General features: G+C 38.1%; 1 protein-coding gene across 1 annotated transcript; it reads left to right on the top strand.

Annotated features, from left to right (window-relative positions):
• The first annotated feature begins 897 nt into the window (after nucleotides 1-897).
• On the top strand, nucleotides 898-1,272 carry LOC138881198 (uncharacterized). Its single transcript, XM_070161406.1, has one exon. It carries the CDS (start codon nucleotides 898-900, stop codon nucleotides 1,270-1,272), a length of 375 nt encoding a protein of 124 aa, XP_070017507.1.
• The last annotated feature ends 19,823 nt before the right edge of the window (nucleotides 1,273-21,095 follow it).

Raw genomic sequence — 21,095 nt, 5'->3', positions numbered from 1 at the left:
AAATGCTGGGGAATTATACGGCCAGGGAAGCAAGGATGCAGCAATACTTAGAGAAGGTACGGGATTTGATAAAGCAATTTCAAACTTGGAAAGTAACATTAATATCAAGGGATGAAAATGTTGAAGCTGGCGCCTTAGCTAATCTTGCATCTGCGGCGGATGTGGCAAGCAATAAAAATGCTTCAGTTATTCACTTATTTCATTCAGTTCTCGACCCCGATAAGAATGAGGTAAATTTTAATAACTTAACTTGGGATTGGAGGAACGATATTGTTGCTTTTTTGCAGTATGGTACCGTTCCTGAAGATAAGAAAAAAGCTCATGCGCTTCAAAAAAGGCTGCTCGGTATTGCTTAAAGCAAGACAATCTTTATCGAAAATATTCGGTGGTCCCTTAGAAAGATGCCTCGAACCTTCTCAGATGGAATACGTAATGAGAGAAATACACGAGGGGAATTGTGGGAATCACGCAGGAGGAAGATAATTGGTAAGAACCTTAATTATGGCAGGTTATTATTGGCCCAAAATGGAAGAAGAAGCGGAAGGTTCCGTGGCTAAATGTGATAAATACCAAAGGTACGGTAATAATATGCATAGGCCTGCGGAGTTACTACATATGGTCATTGCACCATGGCCATTTATGAAGTGGGGGATGGATATCGTGGGTCCACTACCACAAGTAAAAGGTCAGGTAAAATTTTTGCTCGTACTCACTGATTATTTTACTAAATGAGTAGAGGCAGGAGCATTCAAACAGGTGCGAGAAAAGGAAGTTAGAGATTTCATTTGGCGGAATATCATATGCCGATTCGGTATGCCAAAGGAAATCGTATGTGATAATGGCCCTCAGTTTATAGGCGCTCAAATCACAGAGTTCTTTCAAAGTTAGCAAATCAAAATGATTACATCCATACCTTATCATCCGGTGGGTAATGGGCAAGCTGAGTCCACAAACAAAGTCATTATCAACAATTTAAAGAAATGTTTAGAGGAATCCAAATGTAATTGGCCAGAAGTGTTACCTGGTGTTTTATGGGCATACCGTACAACAGCGAAGATAAGTACAAGAGAAACACCATTTTCATTAGTTTATGGAGCTGAAGCTTTAATTCCAGTTGAGATAGGAGAGCCGAGTACAAGGTTCACACATGCGTCTAAAGAATCTAATGACGAGGAAATGCGTGTAAATCTTGATTTACTTGAAGGAATAAGAGAAGCTGTGCTAATAAGAATGGCAGCACAAAAGCAGGTCATAGAACGATACTATAACTGAAAAGCACGCCTCAAATTCTTTAAAATTGAGGACTTCGTGCTCAAAAAGGTTTTTCAATCTACAAAGGCATCTAATGCGGGAAAATTAAGTCCCACATAGGAAGGACCATATAGAATTCATGATATTGCAGGAAAAAGGAGCATATGAGCTGGAAATAATGGATGGCAAGATACTACCTTCACATTGGAATGTTGTTCATCTGAAGAGATATTATTTATAAGGAATACCCGCGGTCAGGTATCCATATTTTTTTAATTTAATTTTTGAATTGTTAAAATTTTACTAACGATTTTATATGATAGGCAAAAAGCTAACCCATACTAAATGATGAGTCACGACCTGCAAGGCACATGGAATAAATTAAACTTCCTGGCCTAGGGTTACAATTATTTTGATATAAATTCAAACGGGTTAAGCAGTCTTCATCTATAATCGTACCTCCGAGTCTCGTATGTTTTTCTTTTACAAGGAAAGGACCAAATGAGAGGAACAATCAAGTGCTCGAGGCTTCATACTTCAACGCTCAAACACTTGGGGGACTACATAATATACACGGGCATGTGTATAAGAAAAGGCAAAGAAGATCAAGCCCTGAAAAGTTCACTCATTGAATAAGTCAAGTGCAGAGCAAAGTCATGAGCTAAGGCCAAAGAAACACCTTACCATAGTTAGGGTAAAGGATATGTACTGAAACGGGTTATAGATAAAAACCTCATGTTTATTTTTCTTTTTTAAATCTGTTACAAGAAAAACAGTTACAAGAAAGTTATAGATGTAATTCAAATACGTGTAAAGTGTCATTCAAAACTAGACAAAGTTCAAATAAAAACTTGTCAAAGTTATTTCAAAGAAACATGTGTATTCCTATTTCTTTTATCATATGGTAACACCATTATGAAGTTGAGACGTCTTCTTCATTAAGTGTCGAGTATAAAAGAGACCTCTTTTATAAAATTCATGATTAATGTAAATATTCTGAAGTTAATAGAAGCATTTTTTTAAAGAATAAAAATGCAAATTATTCTATAAGTCCTTAGAAATAAAGGCAAGAATAAACTAAACGGAAGTTCAAGAAAACTTCTTAATATTAAAAAGATTAAGACTAAGTACGAACTTAGTCATAAACTGCGAATTGTTTATACAAATTTCCCCATGAAAGGCCCGGGGACTTGAATTCCAAAACAAACCCTCAAATAAGACCAAGGGTTTTACCACAATTTTCCCAGAAAACAAAACAACATAAAGAAATTCAATTGACTTAAACTTATCACTAAGAAGATGTGGGAACTGAAGTAGGTGCATCAACAATAGCGGGATCAACTTGGTTTAGAGCAGCGGGCTCAACTGGGCTTGAAGGAGTTGGGATACCCGTATCAACTTCAACATTCACGGAAGCCACGGCCACGGGAGAAGGAAAATCTTGAGTTTGCTGAGCCTTCTCAATAGTTTCATTGATTTTAGCTAACTCAAATTCCAATTTAAAAGTCTTTTGGCTAGCCTCAACTAGGGTATCATGGCGAGAATTCAAGAACTCCCAACTTACTTCAATAGTAGACTTATCCTCAAGGATTTCGTAATCTCTTTCCCAGTTAGCAATTTCATTCTTTAACTTTTTATTTTCAGCCAAGGCAGACGTGCAAGAAGCTTGAAGAGAGATATGGGAACTTTCTAAGGCACAAACCTTATTTGAAGAAGCTCAGAGGTCTTCTTGTGCCTGAGTCAAATTCTGCACGAGCTCACCAGCATAAGCTTCTTTCTCACCCAAGAGAGCCTTTAACTCTCTAATCTCTTCGCTAGCTTTTGACAGCTGCTTTGAGAAAGAAGTTTCAAGACGAGCTTTTTCTTTATCTGCTTGAATTAAGGAAGCCTTTTCAACTGCCAACTCCATAGTCAAGGCCCAAACCTGCTGCTCCAAGGTACTCTTACTTTCTTCTAAATATTCCACATCAATCTGAAGGCTTTCATACTATTCCTTCCAATTGTACACCTCTAATTGAGAATCACACACTAACTGATCTGAGAGGACGACCATTTTCATCATCTCTGTGCCGATAAGATTGGCCTAAAAAAGAGAAATAAAGGGAAATAAGAACCTCAAAGATAGAAAAATTACAAAGTAAAAGTTCTAAAAAAAAAGAGAAGGGGAATGCCTTTAAAGAAGCATGCACAATGTCATTCATCAAGGCCAAGGAGGTATGGCTTTCTAGTTTGGCTTTCTCAATTGGTTCAATTAAGGACTTTAGCCATACATTAGCTTGACCCGACTTCCTTAAAAGATTACCCTCAACGGGGACTTCAGTGATCACTTGCCTCATAGCACCACTCCTGCTTGTGGAGCCAACTTCAGCACGGGGGGTGATAGGAGGATGGATTATTGAAGGAGGAACAGTAGAAGTAGTAAAAACAGCCTGGGGAGGAACGGAAACAGCCAAGATCGGCAAAGAAGGAGTCACAGACACAGGTGTAGAAAAAAATCCAGGGGTGCTTCATCAAGAACTGGGCCTAAGCCTTCACCACCAAACCCGCTGATGAAAAGCTACTCAATAGAATCATGAGCAGCAACGGGAGCAACGTCATCATCAAAAATTACAACCGGGGCCTCAATAGACTCGGTAAGGAGAATAGAACGGCGAGGGGATGCTTCTTCTTCATCATCAGAAATGATGCGTCTTCGAGCCTGTGACCTTGTTACCAAAGAGCCCCCATCTTCCTCTTCTTCGGAGCCTTGGTCATCTACAGTTTTTCTTTTCGATGAAGAACCCAAGATTATTTCTTGGGCCCTTTCCAAAGAGATACGAGAAGACACGACCGCCTCAACAGTGACTCCTCGAATAGCAAATCCTGATAGAAAGAACGATTGAAATAGGTTCAGCAAGAAACAATATGTAAAGTAAAATAAAAAAAAAGCTCTTACCATGAATTTTTAATTTTCAACCAAAACGTTGAGAAAGGGTCTTCCAAGATCTACCATCCATTGGTGCAATCTTCAACAACTTGTCTACCCAATCACGGAAATTAGGAACATCTTCCACAACTCCCATGGTTGCTGAAAAAGAAAGGCAAAATTAGAAAAATCAACAAAGTTGAAGAAAAAGGTACGAGAAAGTTAGAAAACTCATGTGCAAAATTCCACTTCTTAGGGAAGGGAACGTTCTCATCACCCACTAAACCAACAGTGGGGGCAGTGACAAACCGGGCATACCAGCCACGGTCTTTGTCTTCTTCAGGGCTAACTAGAACTCTTTTGCTCCTGGCTACTAGTGTAAAAACACCATTGCGGAAGAGTCTAGGGGAGTAAAGGTGAATTAGATGCGGGAAAGTAAAAGGCACACTGGCTGTGTTGGTCAAATGCCTCAAACAGGCGACAACCCTCCATATTATTGGGCCAATTTGACCTAAGCAAACATCAAAGAAATGACAGAACTCGAGAATAACAGGATCAATAGCAGGTTTGAATCCTAAAGTGAAAGGGTACGTATAGACAAATGAGAATCCGGTTAAGTAGGAGGTAATTCTTTGATTCGGATTGGGAATAATGATAGGAAAGTCATGATCCCAATGGTAGTCTCTGCGAACTAAAGAAATCAAGCCTTTAGTGATTTGAGTGGGATAGATATCGGCGTGATCTAAAGAAGATACTTGATTTCTAAGTGATTCTCTGTCGTTATAGAAAGATAGTTCCACGGGAACTATCTCCTCTACTAGAGGTTCACGAAGAGGTTCAGAAGATTCCTTACCTCTAGAAGAAGATCTGTGTGAAAGGGAACCTCTAGTTTTAGAAGAAAGGCCAGAACTAGGCGAAGGAAGGTAAGAACCACGCAAGGATGAAGATCCTAAATAACGAAGCCTACCTCCTCTTCTGCTCCTACTGGGGACATCAGGGAAGTTATCAACTATGGGGACCCTTCTAGGGTTAGGGTTTGATGAAGACATGATGATACGATGAAGAAACAAAAAGAGATTTGAGAAAATTGGATGTTCAAAAAACTTTATGTGGTAAAGACAAAGAAGGAAGTTATATTTATACTGATAAGCAACCGCCAAAGGAAAAGGTAAAATGATGGAAGGACCATAATAATGATAATTGACGCTTCGTGAATAGTGGAGCTGTGAAAGAGCCTTAAAAAGAGCTGCAAAACTGCAGAACTAATGAAAAGATGACACGTGTGAAGAGTATTAAATGGAAGTGACAATTGAAGTATCAATTCTGTCATAGCATTAATGGTGACAAAAATCCTCATTTTTAATGAAATCCACTTCCCAAATATTCAATCGATGAATAAATGGCAAGTGGGGGGGACTATCTGTATTGGAAAAGATTGAGTTTACATATTAAAGTGGTGTAAAGATGACGTGTCATGACACATAGACTGGTCAAAGAGTTACAACTGGCAAAGAGGCACGAGTTGCAACAGATACGAGCAGAGGCAAAGGAAGAGGCACAGGCGGGTATGTAAAAGACTCAGCGCTCATACTTATTTAAGTCCAAGAATTAAGGGGAATGAATCTGACACTACATGGAAGTATAAATACAGTATTTATTGAGTCTTAAATACTAAAAACGTTAGAGAATCTGTATTAAATGCAATGATTATGTAACGTAGCATTTAATGTCTTTAATTGTCCATAATGACCTTATTATGATTATATCATTGCTAGTAAAATTACTTTCTTTTATACTTTCTTTGATAATCAGTAGCTTGAGTTCTTCTAAATTATCACTTTGACCGAAATCCCACTTTTTGGTTAAACAGGCGCTATCTTGCATCATCTGAAATTGTTCAAGGAAAACAATCTCATCGGAAAATTAGTCGAAGAAAATAATTAATTTAAGACAACTAATTTAATAGAGCTGTGATAATTTACATGTATGCAGTTATCTTTTAGTCCAACCCTAAGCTTAACCCTAATTTTCAAATCAGCATGGATAAAATTAACGCGGGTTTTACATTGTAAATCAGAATGGATAAAATGGAGGAAGAAGGGGAAAGGAGGAAATGAAGAAGGGGAAGGAAAGCGTAAATTAGACGAAAAGAAGGTAAATACTTGCTTGTAACTAATTTAATTTTAACAATTAATTTAATCTTATCTATTAACCCTAAATATCAATTAAATTATGATTAAGTGATATCTATCTAATATATATAATAAAAAGCTTACATTGTTTAGTTTGACTTAAATACCAAATGCCACTATATTTTTAACCCGAAAAGAACTGAGTTCATGGTAGTGAACTATGATCTTTTTCTTGACTTAATGAAAACAAGCAAGCTGAAATTTTATAAGTTTCGTTGTACGTTAAACAAATCTGTATGAGTTCTTAAGAAGGGAGTCCAAGATAATTCTTTCCGTGTCAACTCATTCATAATTCACAATAAAAGGAAAAGCACTGAAGGGGAGAGATTTAAAGTGATAGGGATAAATTCCCTCTTAATCCTATTTGGGCAGAAATTTTTGTATATGATAATGATTGCGCAATCCATGCGCGCGTTTTGTTGTAATAATTTTTATTTCTCCAATTTGAGTATAGGTGTTTACTAAAGAAGCTGAATTTACTACTATATCTTTTACATACATAAAGAGAAGTGGGAATGAACTTGCCGTCACTAGCGGGGAAAACTTTAATATACTCATTGCAATTTGTGAATCCATTAGAAAAACATTGAGAGTTATTAGCCTCCGAACAAAGATAGAAATTAAATGAGAGACGGGCGCATCTAGGGGTTTCATTGGGCACGTGAACTCATGCTCCCCTCCCTAAATCATGTATAGTAATGTTATATTTTTTTCTAAATTTCTTAAATATATGTGTGTGTATCCAAGCGCAAAGTATTATATGATGTGATGGTAATTGAGTGTATGTTTCTAATTGAGGTTGTGGTTTCTTATGTCAATCTTGTTATTTTTTCCTTTTTTTTTCTAGAACTAGATGCCCATGGGACATGGACGTGTCTGGTGTTATTTTTTGTGTATTAATTAAGTACTTTTTCTTTTTATTTCTTTTTTTTTGTTTGGTTTATTCTTCAAAATTTTCACACATTGAACTTCCTATTCTTCTGTTGTCGCTGTAAAATCTTATGTGATTAAACGAAATATGTATATTAAAACTAGTAGTAGTATATGATATAACATATAATCAATAGGTTCAACTGATCCCAATATTAAATAAATATAGATGTAAGAAAATTATTATTTAAAAAAAAATTGAACTTATAATTCCAAAAGTGTAATGGGTGCGCACTCGTAAGAACTAAAGGTTGAACCCGTAAAATTTGTATTCTGAATCCACCTCTTCTTAATAGTGCACCTATCTTGTCAAAATCCTGGATACGCCACTGGGTCAGAGAGCAGGTATTAAAAAATGAAGTTCTACAAGAGTACATTCTGGAGCAATTCATATGGTTAATTGTAGGTGTAAACTCTTATGAAACGTATTACACTAAGGTGTTTAGGCCTCACTAAATGATCAAAGTTTATGAAAATAGATTGTCCATCTTATTGGAATACCTTTGTTTCTTAGATATTCTAAAATAGAAGAATGAAATCATATCTGTATCTCTTAATTTAGTAAAACTGAGATATCACTGATTTCATCCTAAATATCCGGTATCGATTCATGTTTTATCAGTATATTGAAGTTAATTGGTGTAAGTTTCAAGTCAACACTTCGTTATCTATTAAACCTTTAGAGACGTGATATCTTGATATTTTTGTCATACAAAAATCTTGAATTTTTATAATTGATTCTCAAGCTTCTAATAAGTTTATATATTCTTTTAATCCTTGATAAAATAGCACCGCTAAATTAACATACAAGATATCCATCTGCATTTGTCACAGCATTTCAATATGATCTAGAGTTCAAGAATAACTTTAATTTTACAATCAAACGGTGGCAAAGTCATCAAAAACTATCAATATGATGAATAAACAACGTAATATAACTTTGGGTGTTCTTTGACTAGATATTCTCATATTAGTATATAATTATTGGTTGATGTTCCTCCCACGAAACAGTCTAGTAGATGGGGATGATCAAGAAAATACCTTCGGATATTCCGAGATTATTCTTTCTCCAAATAAAAAATACATAGCTCTTTTCAAATAACGTAATTAAATATAAGCAAACTGACTGTTTAATGCATAAACACTAATAAAGTCTTGGATTATAATTTTTTTTTTAAACAAAAGTCTACACTACATTTATTAAGCTGAAACCAGAATCCCAGTACCCAAGAAAATTAGAGCCCATATCCCCGCTTAAGTACAGATGATGGAGAATACGTATAACCAACTTGAAAAAAATAATAATTAAGAAGATGCAAATTGTATCTAAATCTACATAATGAAAGTAAACAAATTAATGGCTGATCGTGACTAGCACTATGTGATTCCTATAAGTTGTCTTGCTTCTCTTAAAACTTAAAATTTTTACTCCTAAAAAAGTACTTCTCAATATTTAATAATAATTTAACTTTAAATTTTTTATTTTATTCTTAATATGATGATTTAAATCCACAAAATTTTTATACTTATTTTAGAACAATTTTTTTTATTTCTTAAATTTCATCGACAATTCAAATATCATCACATAAATTGAGAAGGCAAGTAATGTTTCCTTAAGTGGATGTGGTGTCCTCGTGTGAGGTATTTTTTACTATATTTTAGGATCAAATGTAACTACTTTATTTGTTTTCTTTACTAGATTTTCTCCCCAACTACCAAGCAGCATCTTTAATCTTAGTAATACTGCTACTTTTCTTCTTTCTTTTTTACTTTTGCTCATTGTTGGTGAACTGCCCAATGTCTTGGTTGCTTTCTTTTTCCTTTATATAAAAACTTCAAAGTGTGAAAATAATGTGTTTGCGAGCAATAGAAAATTATAGCTCAATAGCAAAATTTAAATGTCTTAACTTTTTGTTACTTGTATTATTGCTAATATGAAATTTTACAACTATTAAATTTTCTATAATGCATTTATTCTATTTGTAATTCTTACACATCCAAAAGCCTAATTATATTTTATTATACTTCATTTGAATAATTACTTTAAGAATAAAATGTAATAATTTTAAATGTTAATAGTATTGCTTATAGGAGATATGATATTTGAAATTTTTGAAAACCACCTTAAAATTTAATTTAAAAAGGTCTTATTTTATTTCATGCAAGAGATGAATGAGGAATTATTTATTTTCTCATCTCAAAATATTGGAGCAACTAATGAAATTTATACACACGTATATACACAAGTATTATGGATACTTTAGGTAAAAAAATTTTAACTTTTTGAGGAAATTAAAAACGCAATAATCCCCAATTATTGAAGGTCATGTTTACGTTTTAAAAATGAAATTATTAGACCTTAAATATGTAAGAATGACATGAAAAATAGAATAATTGCGATAACACAAGCTATAAAATGGATCAAGACAATCTGAAGCTGTAAAATAAAATATTCCATGAACAAAAATGATGTTTTGAAAGTCAAAATAAAATATTAAAGGAGAAAAGGAGAGGTATGAAATTTTAATTCTATATGATCTTATTTCTTAAAATTTTCAATTGTTCAGAAAATGTTATAATTCATAAAAAGTAAGGGTCATTTTTTACACTTTAAAGACATAGCTTGTTTCTAGCCGTTGATTTAAGATAAACGAAAGTTATTATCCCATTTAAAAGGTGAAGGAAGTATTCCAAACCTAAAACGTTAAGAACTTTACTTACTTATATATTCTCCGGCTAAAGAGTAAAACTGAAAAGTATTTTTCTTTGTCCTGATGTACTTGGTTTTATCACAAATACATTAACAGTGTGAATATTTTTTTAACGTATTTTAACTGGTTATAACGTGCTTAATTACTCACTTCAATTTTTTTATTACCCAATTAGAATTACTCAGAAGATAATGTACATAATTTAATTAAACTCAATTTACTTTTGGGATTTTGGTTAAAAATTAAATGTGTCTCTTCGATTCATCAAAAGCTCTTTAAAGTTGAACCATTAGAACCAGAATTTAAAGTAAAAGAGAAAGCACAGCTTATGCAGAAATCGCTTTCAATCCCCTTCAAATTGTAGCATGTTTTAGTGATCTAAAGAATATTATTGGTAGAAAACCCTATTCTAATCAAGAGGAAAGAAAATAAAACTAGAAAGGCCTATTCTAGAATTATGACTTCTGTTCGCCGCGTTGAACTATGACTTTTATGACTTAAGCATATTTCACTTCAAAATAAAATAATTCCAAGGAGTCTTATATATATAGTTATATATTTGCAACATTTATTATTCACAGGGTTTACCTCAAATGTTCAAATAGAACCTTCTAGAACTATTACACTATACCCTTTTTTAAACTCTTTTTCTATTGACTTACTGTTATAAAAATAGGTAGAAAGTTTACAGTTACCACCAAAGGATGTGGTGCAACGGATGGTGCTATTCTTCCCTTAATCAGAGGTCTCGAGTTCGAGCCGTGGGTATGGAAAAATCCTTGGTAAGGAGTGAATCTGGATATAGTCGAGCTCCAATGAGGATACCGAACACCAAGTGAGAAATAAAAAAAAGAAAAGAAAGTTTACAGTTGCAACAAATAGGTAGAATGTTTTCTCGACAAGACTACAGTCTCTTGGAAGAAAATTAGAACACAATGAAAGAAAAAGCTTTATATAAGCAAACACCAATTGGTTGAAATTAAGGTTCAGTTTTGTTGAAATAGATAGATAGAGATTAGGTTCTCTAGAGATAAATGTTTATACGTTATTTACTGACATACAAATTAGACTAATATTTCACACTAGACAAAATAGGTTTTTAATTTTTAGAATGATCATTTAATTATTTTCTTAAAATTTAGGATTTCGAAATCGATTAAATTTTGTGTATTAAATTATTGCTTAATTTGAATTATATAATATAATAGATTTTGTTTCCTTGGCAAAGGACTTCCACTATTGAAATTTCCTTCTGAACCTATTTTTTCTTCTTTTTCTCAACTCTATGCGTTTACAGTTTATTTACTAAATTTATCCTTCATTCCTTTGCTATTTATTTGAGCTTCTTTGTGGTCTATAATCAGGATTGGTTGCAAATAAATCTGCTATCATAATTTCGGTATCGTTTTTCTGTTATAGATCTCTGACGTGTACACAACATTAGTTGTTTAGCTAAAGAAGATGCCCATGGCGTCTTAGTTTTTAATCTCATTAGAGAGGATGAAGTGCAGGACCACGAACATTAGTTTTTGAGGTAAAAACCTTATGTATATCGCTCCAATAAAAACTTGACGTGCGTAAAACACAGTAAAAATTATTGTTCGCTAGTCAAAGATATTATAGTAAATTATCGTCTCCACATGAAATGGATTTAAATAGTTTTGACATAATCTTTAGTTAATTACTATCCAGAAAAATTAACACTTGATTTGAAATATTATCAACTACAATTAACTATTAAAATTAATGCAATTATCAATTGATCACAAAAGACGAGAGTTTAGCAACACAAAAATATCAGTGAGAGAATAGGGTAAATGATTAGACAAGTACAATATAATTGACTCGCGATCCAATTTTTGAATTAGTTCACTCTATAATACTGCTGATTCTCACGAATTGACCATATAATTATATTACACTCGAAGTTAAGGTTCCTCTTTTGATTAAACTTTAATTTCTCGAAATAATCCAATTGAAGCACGATGAATACTTGCTACGAATATAATGATGGTTCAATCTAAAGGATAATTCTCAAGAATATTATCCTATTTTCTAGTCCTATTAATAATTCAAGAGGCTCTTTCGATTAACTAGTTGAATCACAAATTTATGAGATATTAATGATCAATCATGGACCTGTAATGTTGAAGCACATGGATTAGATCCATCCCTCCGAAGTCACGTAATTACCTATGTTATATTGGACCATGTGTGTGTGCAGTTTGACGCGGGGAGTATTGGGGCACTAGGAGTACTAGTTGTTCTAAGTCTGAGTATTTATCATGAAATATAAACTCATATAGAAATATTCACGCATATTATTACATATGCACATTCATGCATTTTATATATGTATGAGACTTGTTAGTGGACTGGTGCACTTGAAGGGTATAGACTTGACGTAAATATTAAGTCTTCATAAGGAGTAAATATTTTAGACTCATGTAGGAGCATTCCTATGAGAATTAATGTGAAATTAATTCTTTATCATGCATAGACACTGTACATTCATGTAGAAGTACCCAAACTAATGCTACTTGGTGCATATATCCTTTTGTGCGCATCTCCTTTGTATGCAGATTTGGTTCATTTATATTTGTGTTTGACCTAGTTCTTTTTGGAAAAGAATGTGTATTACCTTCATCTTTGATTGTGTAACTTGTTATTGTCATTTGCTGTTTGTTGGCTATTTCTCTGTTATTGTACATGCTTATGATCTTTACATGCGATTTAAGTGAGTATCTTTTGACTAAACCTCGCCACTATTTTGTTGATATTACTGTTGATACTTACTGAGTACATAAGGTAAATTATACTTAAACTAAACTTCTGTACCTCAGGTGCAAATTTTAGAGGCAAGCAATTGCGAAGTTCGAGGATGAGTATTGAAGACATCAACATTCTTGTTATTAGCTACCACTTATTTATGGTAGCTTAGTAGAATATTGTATATACTTCATATCATCATTTTATTCCTATTCTTAGTCGCTCATGAATTGTATCACCAGTTCTTAAGGTAGTTTTTGTTAAATTTTGTATTCTTATTTTATTATTTAATTGGTGATCTGTAATTTGGGGGCCTAATTGTGATAACCCAAATGGTCATCACTTGCGTTTAAATTGAATTCTGTGTTCCGAGACCATGAAAATCTCATTTAGCGTCACCTCGATTTGAATGCGCAGTCCGAGCGCGTAGCCGGAAAGCCTAAATGTGAAAATCTGTGAAAAATGATAAATTTTGACTATAAAATGAGTTAATTCGACTTCGGTCAATATTTTGGGTAAACGGACCCGTAGTTTGACGGTCCCGAAGGGTCCATAGGAAATTATGGGACTTGGGCGTATGCCCGGAATCGAATTCCGAAGTCCCAAGCCCGAGAAATGAATTTTTTAAAGAAAATTATTTTCTGAAATTGTTTAAAGGATTTTGAAATGAATTTTGATTAGAACATGTTGGTATCGGGCTCGTATTTTGCTTCCGGCGTTCGGTACAGGTCTTATATGTGGTTTAAGATAACTTTGTGATGTTTGGTAAGAAACGGAATCTATTTGACGTGATTCAGACCGTAAGTGCAAAGTTTGATGCTTTAAGAAGTTTTGAAATATTTCATCGATTTTGAGCTTTAATTCATTGTTATTGAGGTTATTTTGGCGATTTAATCGCACGAATAAGTTCGTATGATGTTATTGAGTTAGTATGTATGTTTTGTTTTGAGCCCCGAGGGCTCGGGTGTGTTTCGGAAGGTTTTTGGAACTCAAAAAGTTGCAGGTTTTTGCTGTTCAATGCCCAAGGATTTTACTCTTCGCGTTCACGTGGTCCCTCTCGCAAACGCGTAAGGAAAATCTCCCAGGTGCCAGATTTCTTCTTCGCGAATGTGAAGCTTGAGATGCGAACGCGAGGCTGAGGGGGAAATACCCTTCGCGAACGCGTCCATACACTCGCGAACGCGTAAGGTTAAAGGCCTAGAGAGGGGTCACCATTTTTTGCATCGCGAACGCGGCCACTTGCCTGCGAACATGTAGGCTTGAGGAGCCAAAGCTCCGTGAACGCGAGCCATCTTCCGCGAACCCGAAGGTCTGTCAGATCTAACTCATTGCGAACGCGATGACCAAATCTGTCCTGTTATTTTAAAAGTCCAGAAACAGAATGCTTCTCCACACCTCTTGGGCTATATTTGAAGAACTTCTTCACCATAACCTCTTGGGTAAGTAATTTTTGAATTGTTTTCTTCCATTTTTATCAACACCACTAGATTTTTAGGCCTAAAGCATATGATTAATGGTAGAAAAATTAGGGATTTTGGTAGAGTTAGGGCTTTTTGATTATTTGGGAATTTGACCTCATTTTGGGGTCGGATTTGAAAACAAATTATATATTCGGGCTCGTGGGTGAATGAGTGATCAGATTTTGGTCCGAACCTCGTGTTTTGACCAAGTGGGCCCTGGGTCAATTTTTTACTTTTTGGGAAGAATGATTAGAAAGCTATAATTAAGCATTGGAATTGGATTATTTAGCGTTTATTGATGTTATGAAGTCGATTATGTATAGATACAATTGACTTGAAGCCGAATTCAAAAGGAAAGGCGGTGTTTGAGGCTTGAGTTGGCCGTGGAAGTTCGAGGTAAGTGTTCGGTCTAACCTTAGCTTGAGGGATTAGGAGTTGTGTCCTATTTTCTATTTGCTTCTTATTGGGTACGACGTATATGCATGGTGAGGAGTATCTATACGTTGGTGTCAAGCATGACCGTGAGTCTTAAATTGAAATTTGTTGTATTCTTAAATGATACTACAGATGCTTTAATTGATGATTCTCGATATTGAGCAATGATTGAGTTTCTTTTCGTCAAAGTTACTTATGATTGAGTATTGGTGTTAGCCGGGACGTAATTACTTTTACTGTTGAATCCCTTGCCGGGATAGAGTAGTTTATTGTTGATCCCTTGCCGGGACTCATGGTATGGTTGTTATTAAAGGTATATAAATATATGGATCGGGTTGCACGCCATAACAATACTAAATAGGGATCGGGTTGCACGCCGCAACAATGTTATATATGGATCGGGTTGCATGCCGCAATAATGTTATATATGGATCGGGTTGCACGCCGCAACAATGTTATATATGGATTGGATTGCACGCCGCAACAACGTTATATTAGATCGGGTTGCATGCCGCAATAGTGATATAAATGGATAGGGTTGCACGCCGCAATAGTGTTAAATGATAAGGGATCGAGTTGCGCGCCGCAACAGTGTTATTATTATTTTGTTGTAGATTTGAAATCGTTCTCCCTTATTTTCTTAAGTTTCTGTTGGATTTGATATTTTCCCCGTAGCATGTACCCCCTCCCATTTAAATTGTTTATTCCTGTTTATTTTCTGCTGTATATTATATAACTACACAGGTTTATCTGGAGTCTGGTCCTAGCCTCGTCACTACCTCGCTGGGGTTAGGCCAGGTACTTACCAGCACATGAGGTCGGTTGTGATGATGCTACACTCTGCACTATGTGCAGACTTCGGAGCAGCTTTTGGACAGTAGCACTTGGGGAGTCAGCCTTCAGTCCAGCCAGAGATCCCGAGTTAGTCCTGCAGGCATCCGCAGGCCCGACGTTCTCTTCTATTTCATTACGTACTCTATTTTCATTATATTTCGAGACAGATTGTATTTCTTTCAGACATTTGTTGTAGTAAATATTAGTCCATCCATGAATATTGTGACACCAGGTTCCGGGTAGAGGAGTATATTGGCATTGTAGCACCGACTTGGTTATTTTTTGCTGTTTAAGTCTTCCGCTTATTCTGTTTATCGTTAATTTTTAAAGTGTTGATTTCCTGTTAATTCAAGTTTTTAAAAAGGATTAAAATGAAAGATTTAGAATTTTCTATATTTCGTGGCTTTCCTAGCTTCTATGAGTAGGCGCCATCACGACTCCCGAGAGTGGAAAATCCGGGTCGTGACAAGTTGGTATCAGAACTCTAGGTTACATAGGTCTCACAATTCATGGACAAGCTTAGCAGAGTCTGAGGGATCGGTACAAAGACGTCTGTATTTATCCTCTAGAGGCTAGAGAGTTAGGACAAAAAACTTCACATTTGTTCTTTCTGTCGTGCGGTTTGGTTTCTCATTGCTAATTGAATTTCTACTCTGTTCTTTCGCAAATGGCGAGAACACACGCTTCCTCATCCACTGCTCAGCAGCCCGAGCCCCCAGCAGCAGCTCCCACAAGGAGCAGAGGGCGAGGCCTTGCTAGAGGCCGAGATAGGGGCAGAGCTCAGCCCCAAGTAGCAGCACCAGTGGCGGAGCCTCAAGTTGACTTTGATGATGAGGTTCCAGCCCCAATAGTTTCGGTGGGCCTTTTGGAGAGTGTCACCTGGGCAGGCTTACTTCTTGTAGCACCAGCCGTCTCTCAGGCTGGAGGGGGAGGCCAAACTCCTGCTACTCGCACTCCGGAGTAGGTAGCTCCCCATATTCAGACTCTAGTGGTTCAGCTAGTTAGAGCAGTTCAGCCCGGTGTGGTAGCTCAGACCGGTGATGGAGCAACTATGTCTACTGATGCTTTGTGGAGGCTGGATAGGTTCACCAAGCTCTTCACTACTACTTTCAGCGGTGCATCTATTGAGGATCCCCAGGATTATTTAGACAGCAGTCACGAGGTTCTCAGGAACATGGGGATAGTTGAGACCAATGGGGTCTTGCAACTTTTCGCTTGTCTGGATCCGCCAAGACTTGGTAGAGGGATTATTGCTTGGCTAGACCAGCCGGATCACCAACCTTGACTTGGGAGTAGTTTACTCAGCTATTTCTGGAGAAGTTTCTCCCCATTACTCAGAGAGAGGCCTATCGGAGGCAGTTTGAGCGTCTCCAGCAAGGTTCCATGACGGTTACCCGGTATGAGACCAGATTCATCGACTTGGCTCGCCATGCTCTTGTCATACTTCCTAACGAGAGAGAGAGAGAGAGAGGGTGATGAGGTTTATTGACGGTCTTATTCAGCCGATTCGTCTTCAGATGGCTAGGGAGGCTGGGAGTGAGATTACCTTTCAGGAGGCGGCCAATGTTGCCAGGAGAGTAGACATGGTTCTGTCGTAGGGAGGTGGTCATGGGTTGGATAAGAGGCCCCATCATTCAGGTAGATTCAGTGGTGCCTCGTCTGGAGGCAGAGATTCGTATGATAGATGCCATCCTCCTAGGACCTTTAAATCAACACTTCAAGTTTCTCACAGTGCTTCTGGTAGCCGTGGTTCTCACATGCAGTATTCTGATCAGCAGACCTATAGTGCACCACCAGCTCCTATCAGTACACCGCCGCTCCAAAGTTTTTAGGGTGGTCATTCAGGTCGCTAGGGTCAGTCTCAGTTTCCTCAACTGCAGCACTCAAGAGGGTGCTATGAGTGTGGTGAGTGTGGTCATATCAGGAGGGTTTGTCCGAGATTGGTGGGTACTCAGTCGCAGCAGCAGGGTTCCCGTGCTATGGTTCAGGCACCAGGTGTTCCACAACCCACCCAGCCAGCTAGAGGTGGGGGTAGAGGGGCTAGAGGTGGAGGTAGAGGTGATAGAGGTGGAGCTCAGACCGCTAGAGGTGGAGGCCAGCCAACTGCAGGCCGTCCCAAAGAGGTAGTCCAGGGTGGTGGGGCCCAGCCCGATGTTATGCTCTTCCAGCCAGGCCCGAGGCTGAGGCTTCAGATGAAGTTATCACAGGTACTGTTCTGGTTTGTGATAGAGATGCTTTAGTGTTATTTGATCCAAGGTCTACATACTCGTACATGTCATCTTATTTTGCACCGTATCTGGTCATGCCTAGTGATTTATTGAGCGTTCCTGTCTTTGTGTCTACACCGGTGGGTGATTCTATTGTGGTAGATCGAGTCCATCGCTTTTGTATAGTTGTGATTGGGGGTCTTGAGACTCGAGTAGATTTGTTGCTTCTAGACATGGTCGACTTCGATGTTATATTGGGGATGAACTGGTTATCACCTTACCACGCTATCTTGGACTGTCATGCCAAGACTGTGACCTTAGCTTTACCGGGTTTGCCTCGTTTAGAGTGGAGAAGGACTCTTGGTCATTCTACCCATAGTGTTATCTCTTATGTGAAGGCTCGACGTATGGTCGAGAAGGGGTGTTTGGCCTATTTGGCGTACGTTCGTGATTCTAGTACTGAGGTTCCTTCCATTGATTCTATGCCTGTTGTTCATGAGTTTCCTGAGGTACTCCCTTCAGACCTGCTGGGTATGCCACCCGAAAAGGATATTGACTTTTGCATTGATTTGGCTCCGTGCACTCAGTCTATTTCTATCCCACCATATCGTACGGCCCCGCCTGAGTTTATAGAGTTGAAGGAGCAGTTGCAAGACTTGCTTGAGAAGGGTTTCATTAGACCCAGTGTTTCGCCTTGGGGTGTGCCAGTGTTATTTGTTAAGAATAAGGATGGGTCGATGAGAATGTGTATTGATTACCGGCAGTTGAACAAGGTTACAATCAAGAATAAGTATCCATTGCCGAGGATTGATGATTTGTTTGATCAGCTTCAGGGTGCCAAGGTATTTTCGAAGATTTACTTGAGATCTAGCTACCATCAGTTGAGGATTAGGGCATCCGATGTCCCTAAGACAGCTTTTCGCACTCAGTACGGGCATTATGAGTTCTTGGTTATGTCCTTTGGGTTGACAAATGCCCCAGCAGCTTTTATTGGATTTAATGAACCGAGTGTTTAGGCCTTATTTAGACTCGTTCGCGATAGTCTTCATTGATGATATTTTGATATACTCGTTCAGCGGGGAGGAGCACGAGCACCACCTTAGCGTGGTTCTTCAGACTTTGAAGGATAGTCAGTTGTATGCTAAATTTTTGAAGTGTGAGTTCCGGTTGAGTTCAGTTGCATTTCTGGGTCATGTTGTATCAGTAGAGGGTATTCAAGTTGATCTGAAAAAGATTGAAGCAGTCAAGAACTGGCCTAGACTAGCATCAGCTACAGAGATTCAGGGTTTCTTGGGATTGGCAGGCTACTATCGTCGGTTCGTGGAGGGGTTCTCATCTATCGCAGCCCCGATGACCAGGTTGACCCAGAAGGATTCCCAGTTCAGATGGTCAGATGAGTGTGAAGCGAGCTTTCAGAAGCCTAATACAGCTCTAACTACGACACTAGTGTTGGTTTTTCCCACAGGTTCAGGGCCTTATAAAATTTATTGTGATGCATCTCGTATTGAGCTTGGTGCAGTGTTGATGCAGCATAGCAAGGTCATTGCCTATGCTTCGCGGCAATTGAAGATTCATGAGAAGAACTATCCAGTTAATGATTTGGAGTTGGCAGCCATTGTTCACGCATTGAAGATTTCGAGGCATTATCTGTATGGCATGGCATATGAGGTGTTCATGGATCACAAGAGTCTTCAATATTTGTTCAAGCAAAAGGAGTTGAATTTGAGGCAGAGGAGGTGGTTGGAGTTTTTGAAAGACTATGATATCACTATCTTATATCATCCGAGAAAGGCCAATGTGGTGGTCGATGCTTTGAGTAGGAAGTCAGCCAGTATGGGCAATCTTGCTTATATTCCAATCGGTGAGAGACTGCTTGCTTTGGATGTTCAGGCCTTGGCCAATCAGTTCGTGAGGTTGGATGTTTCTGATCCTAGTCACGTGTTAGCTTGCACAGTCACTCGTTCTTCTTTATTTGAGTGTATCCGTGATCAGCAGTATGATGATCCTTATTTGTGTGTCCTTAGAGACACAATGCAGCGCGGAGGTGCCAAGCAGGTTACCTTAGATGATGATGGAGTTTGAGATTGCAGGGTCAAGTTTGTGTGCCAAATATGGATGGGCTTTGGGAGTTGATTTTAGAGAAGGCCCATAGCTCCCGGTGCTCTATTCATCTGGGCACAACAAAGATGTATCAGGATTTGCGGCAGCATTATTGATGGCGGAGAATGAAGAAGTATATCGTTGCATATGTGGCTCGGTGTTTGAATTGTCAGTAGGTTAAGTACGAGCATCAGAGGCCTAGTGGTTTATTTCAGAGGATTGAGCTTCCCGAGTGGAAGTGGGAACGGGTCACTATGGATTTCGTTATTGGACTCCCACAGACTCGGAGGAAGTTCGACGAAGTGTGGGTCATTGTTGATAGGCTGACCAAGTCAGCGCATTTCATTCCTATGGCAGTCTCCTATTCTTCTGAGAGGTTAGCAGAGATCTATATCCGAGAGATTGTTCGCCTTCATGGTGTGCCCGTGTCTATCATTTCGGACACACGGGTTGAGTTGAGCATAGTATTTCATCATTAGACGGACGGCTAGTCCGAGCGGACTATTCAGATTTTGGAGGATATGCTCCAAGCTTGTGTAATTGACTTTGGAGGCTCATGGGATCAGTTTTTGCCTTTAGCAGAGTTTGCCTACTACAAAAGCTACCAGTCGAGTATCGAGATGGCTCCTTATGAGGCTTTATATGGTAGGCGGTGTCGGTCTCCGGTTGGATGGTTTGAGCCGGGAGAGGCTCGGTTGTTGGGTACGGATCTGGTTCAGGAGGCCTTGGACAAGGTCAGGATTATTCAGGATAGGCTTCGTACAGCTCAGTCCAGGCAAAAAAGTTATGCCAACTGTAAGGTTCGAGATTTGGCTTTCATGGTCGGTGAGCGGGTATTGCTTCGAGTGTCGCCTATGAAGGGTGTGATGAGATTTGGGAAGAAGGGCAAGCTTAGACCTAGGTTCATTGGCCCGTTTGAGATTATTGATCGAGTGGGAGAGGTGGCTTATAGACTTGCATTGTCGCCGAGCTTATCAACCGTGCATCCAGTGTTTCATGTGTCCATGCTTCGGAAGTATCACGGCGATCCATCCTACGTGTTACATTTCAGCACTGTCCAATTGGACAAGGACTTGTCTTATGAGGAGGAGCCGGTAACTATTCTAGACCGGCAGGTTCGTCAGTTGAGATTGAAGAATTTTCCTTATGTTCGTGTTTAGTGGAGAGGTTAGCCTCCTGAGGCATCGACTTGGGAGTCCGAGTCCGATATGTGGAGCCATTATCCCCATCTTTTCCCTAACTCAGGTACTTCCTTCTTCTGTCCGTTCGAGGATGAACAGTTGTTTTAGAGGTGGAAGGTC

The sequence above is a fragment of the Nicotiana sylvestris genome, chromosome 11, assembly GCF_000393655.2.
Source record: "Nicotiana sylvestris chromosome 11, ASM39365v2, whole genome shotgun sequence".
Classification (NCBI taxonomy): Eukaryota; Viridiplantae; Streptophyta; class Magnoliopsida; order Solanales; family Solanaceae; genus Nicotiana; species Nicotiana sylvestris.
Note: the sequence above shows the minus strand (reverse complement) of the source record. Positions and strands in the feature narration are given on the sequence as shown.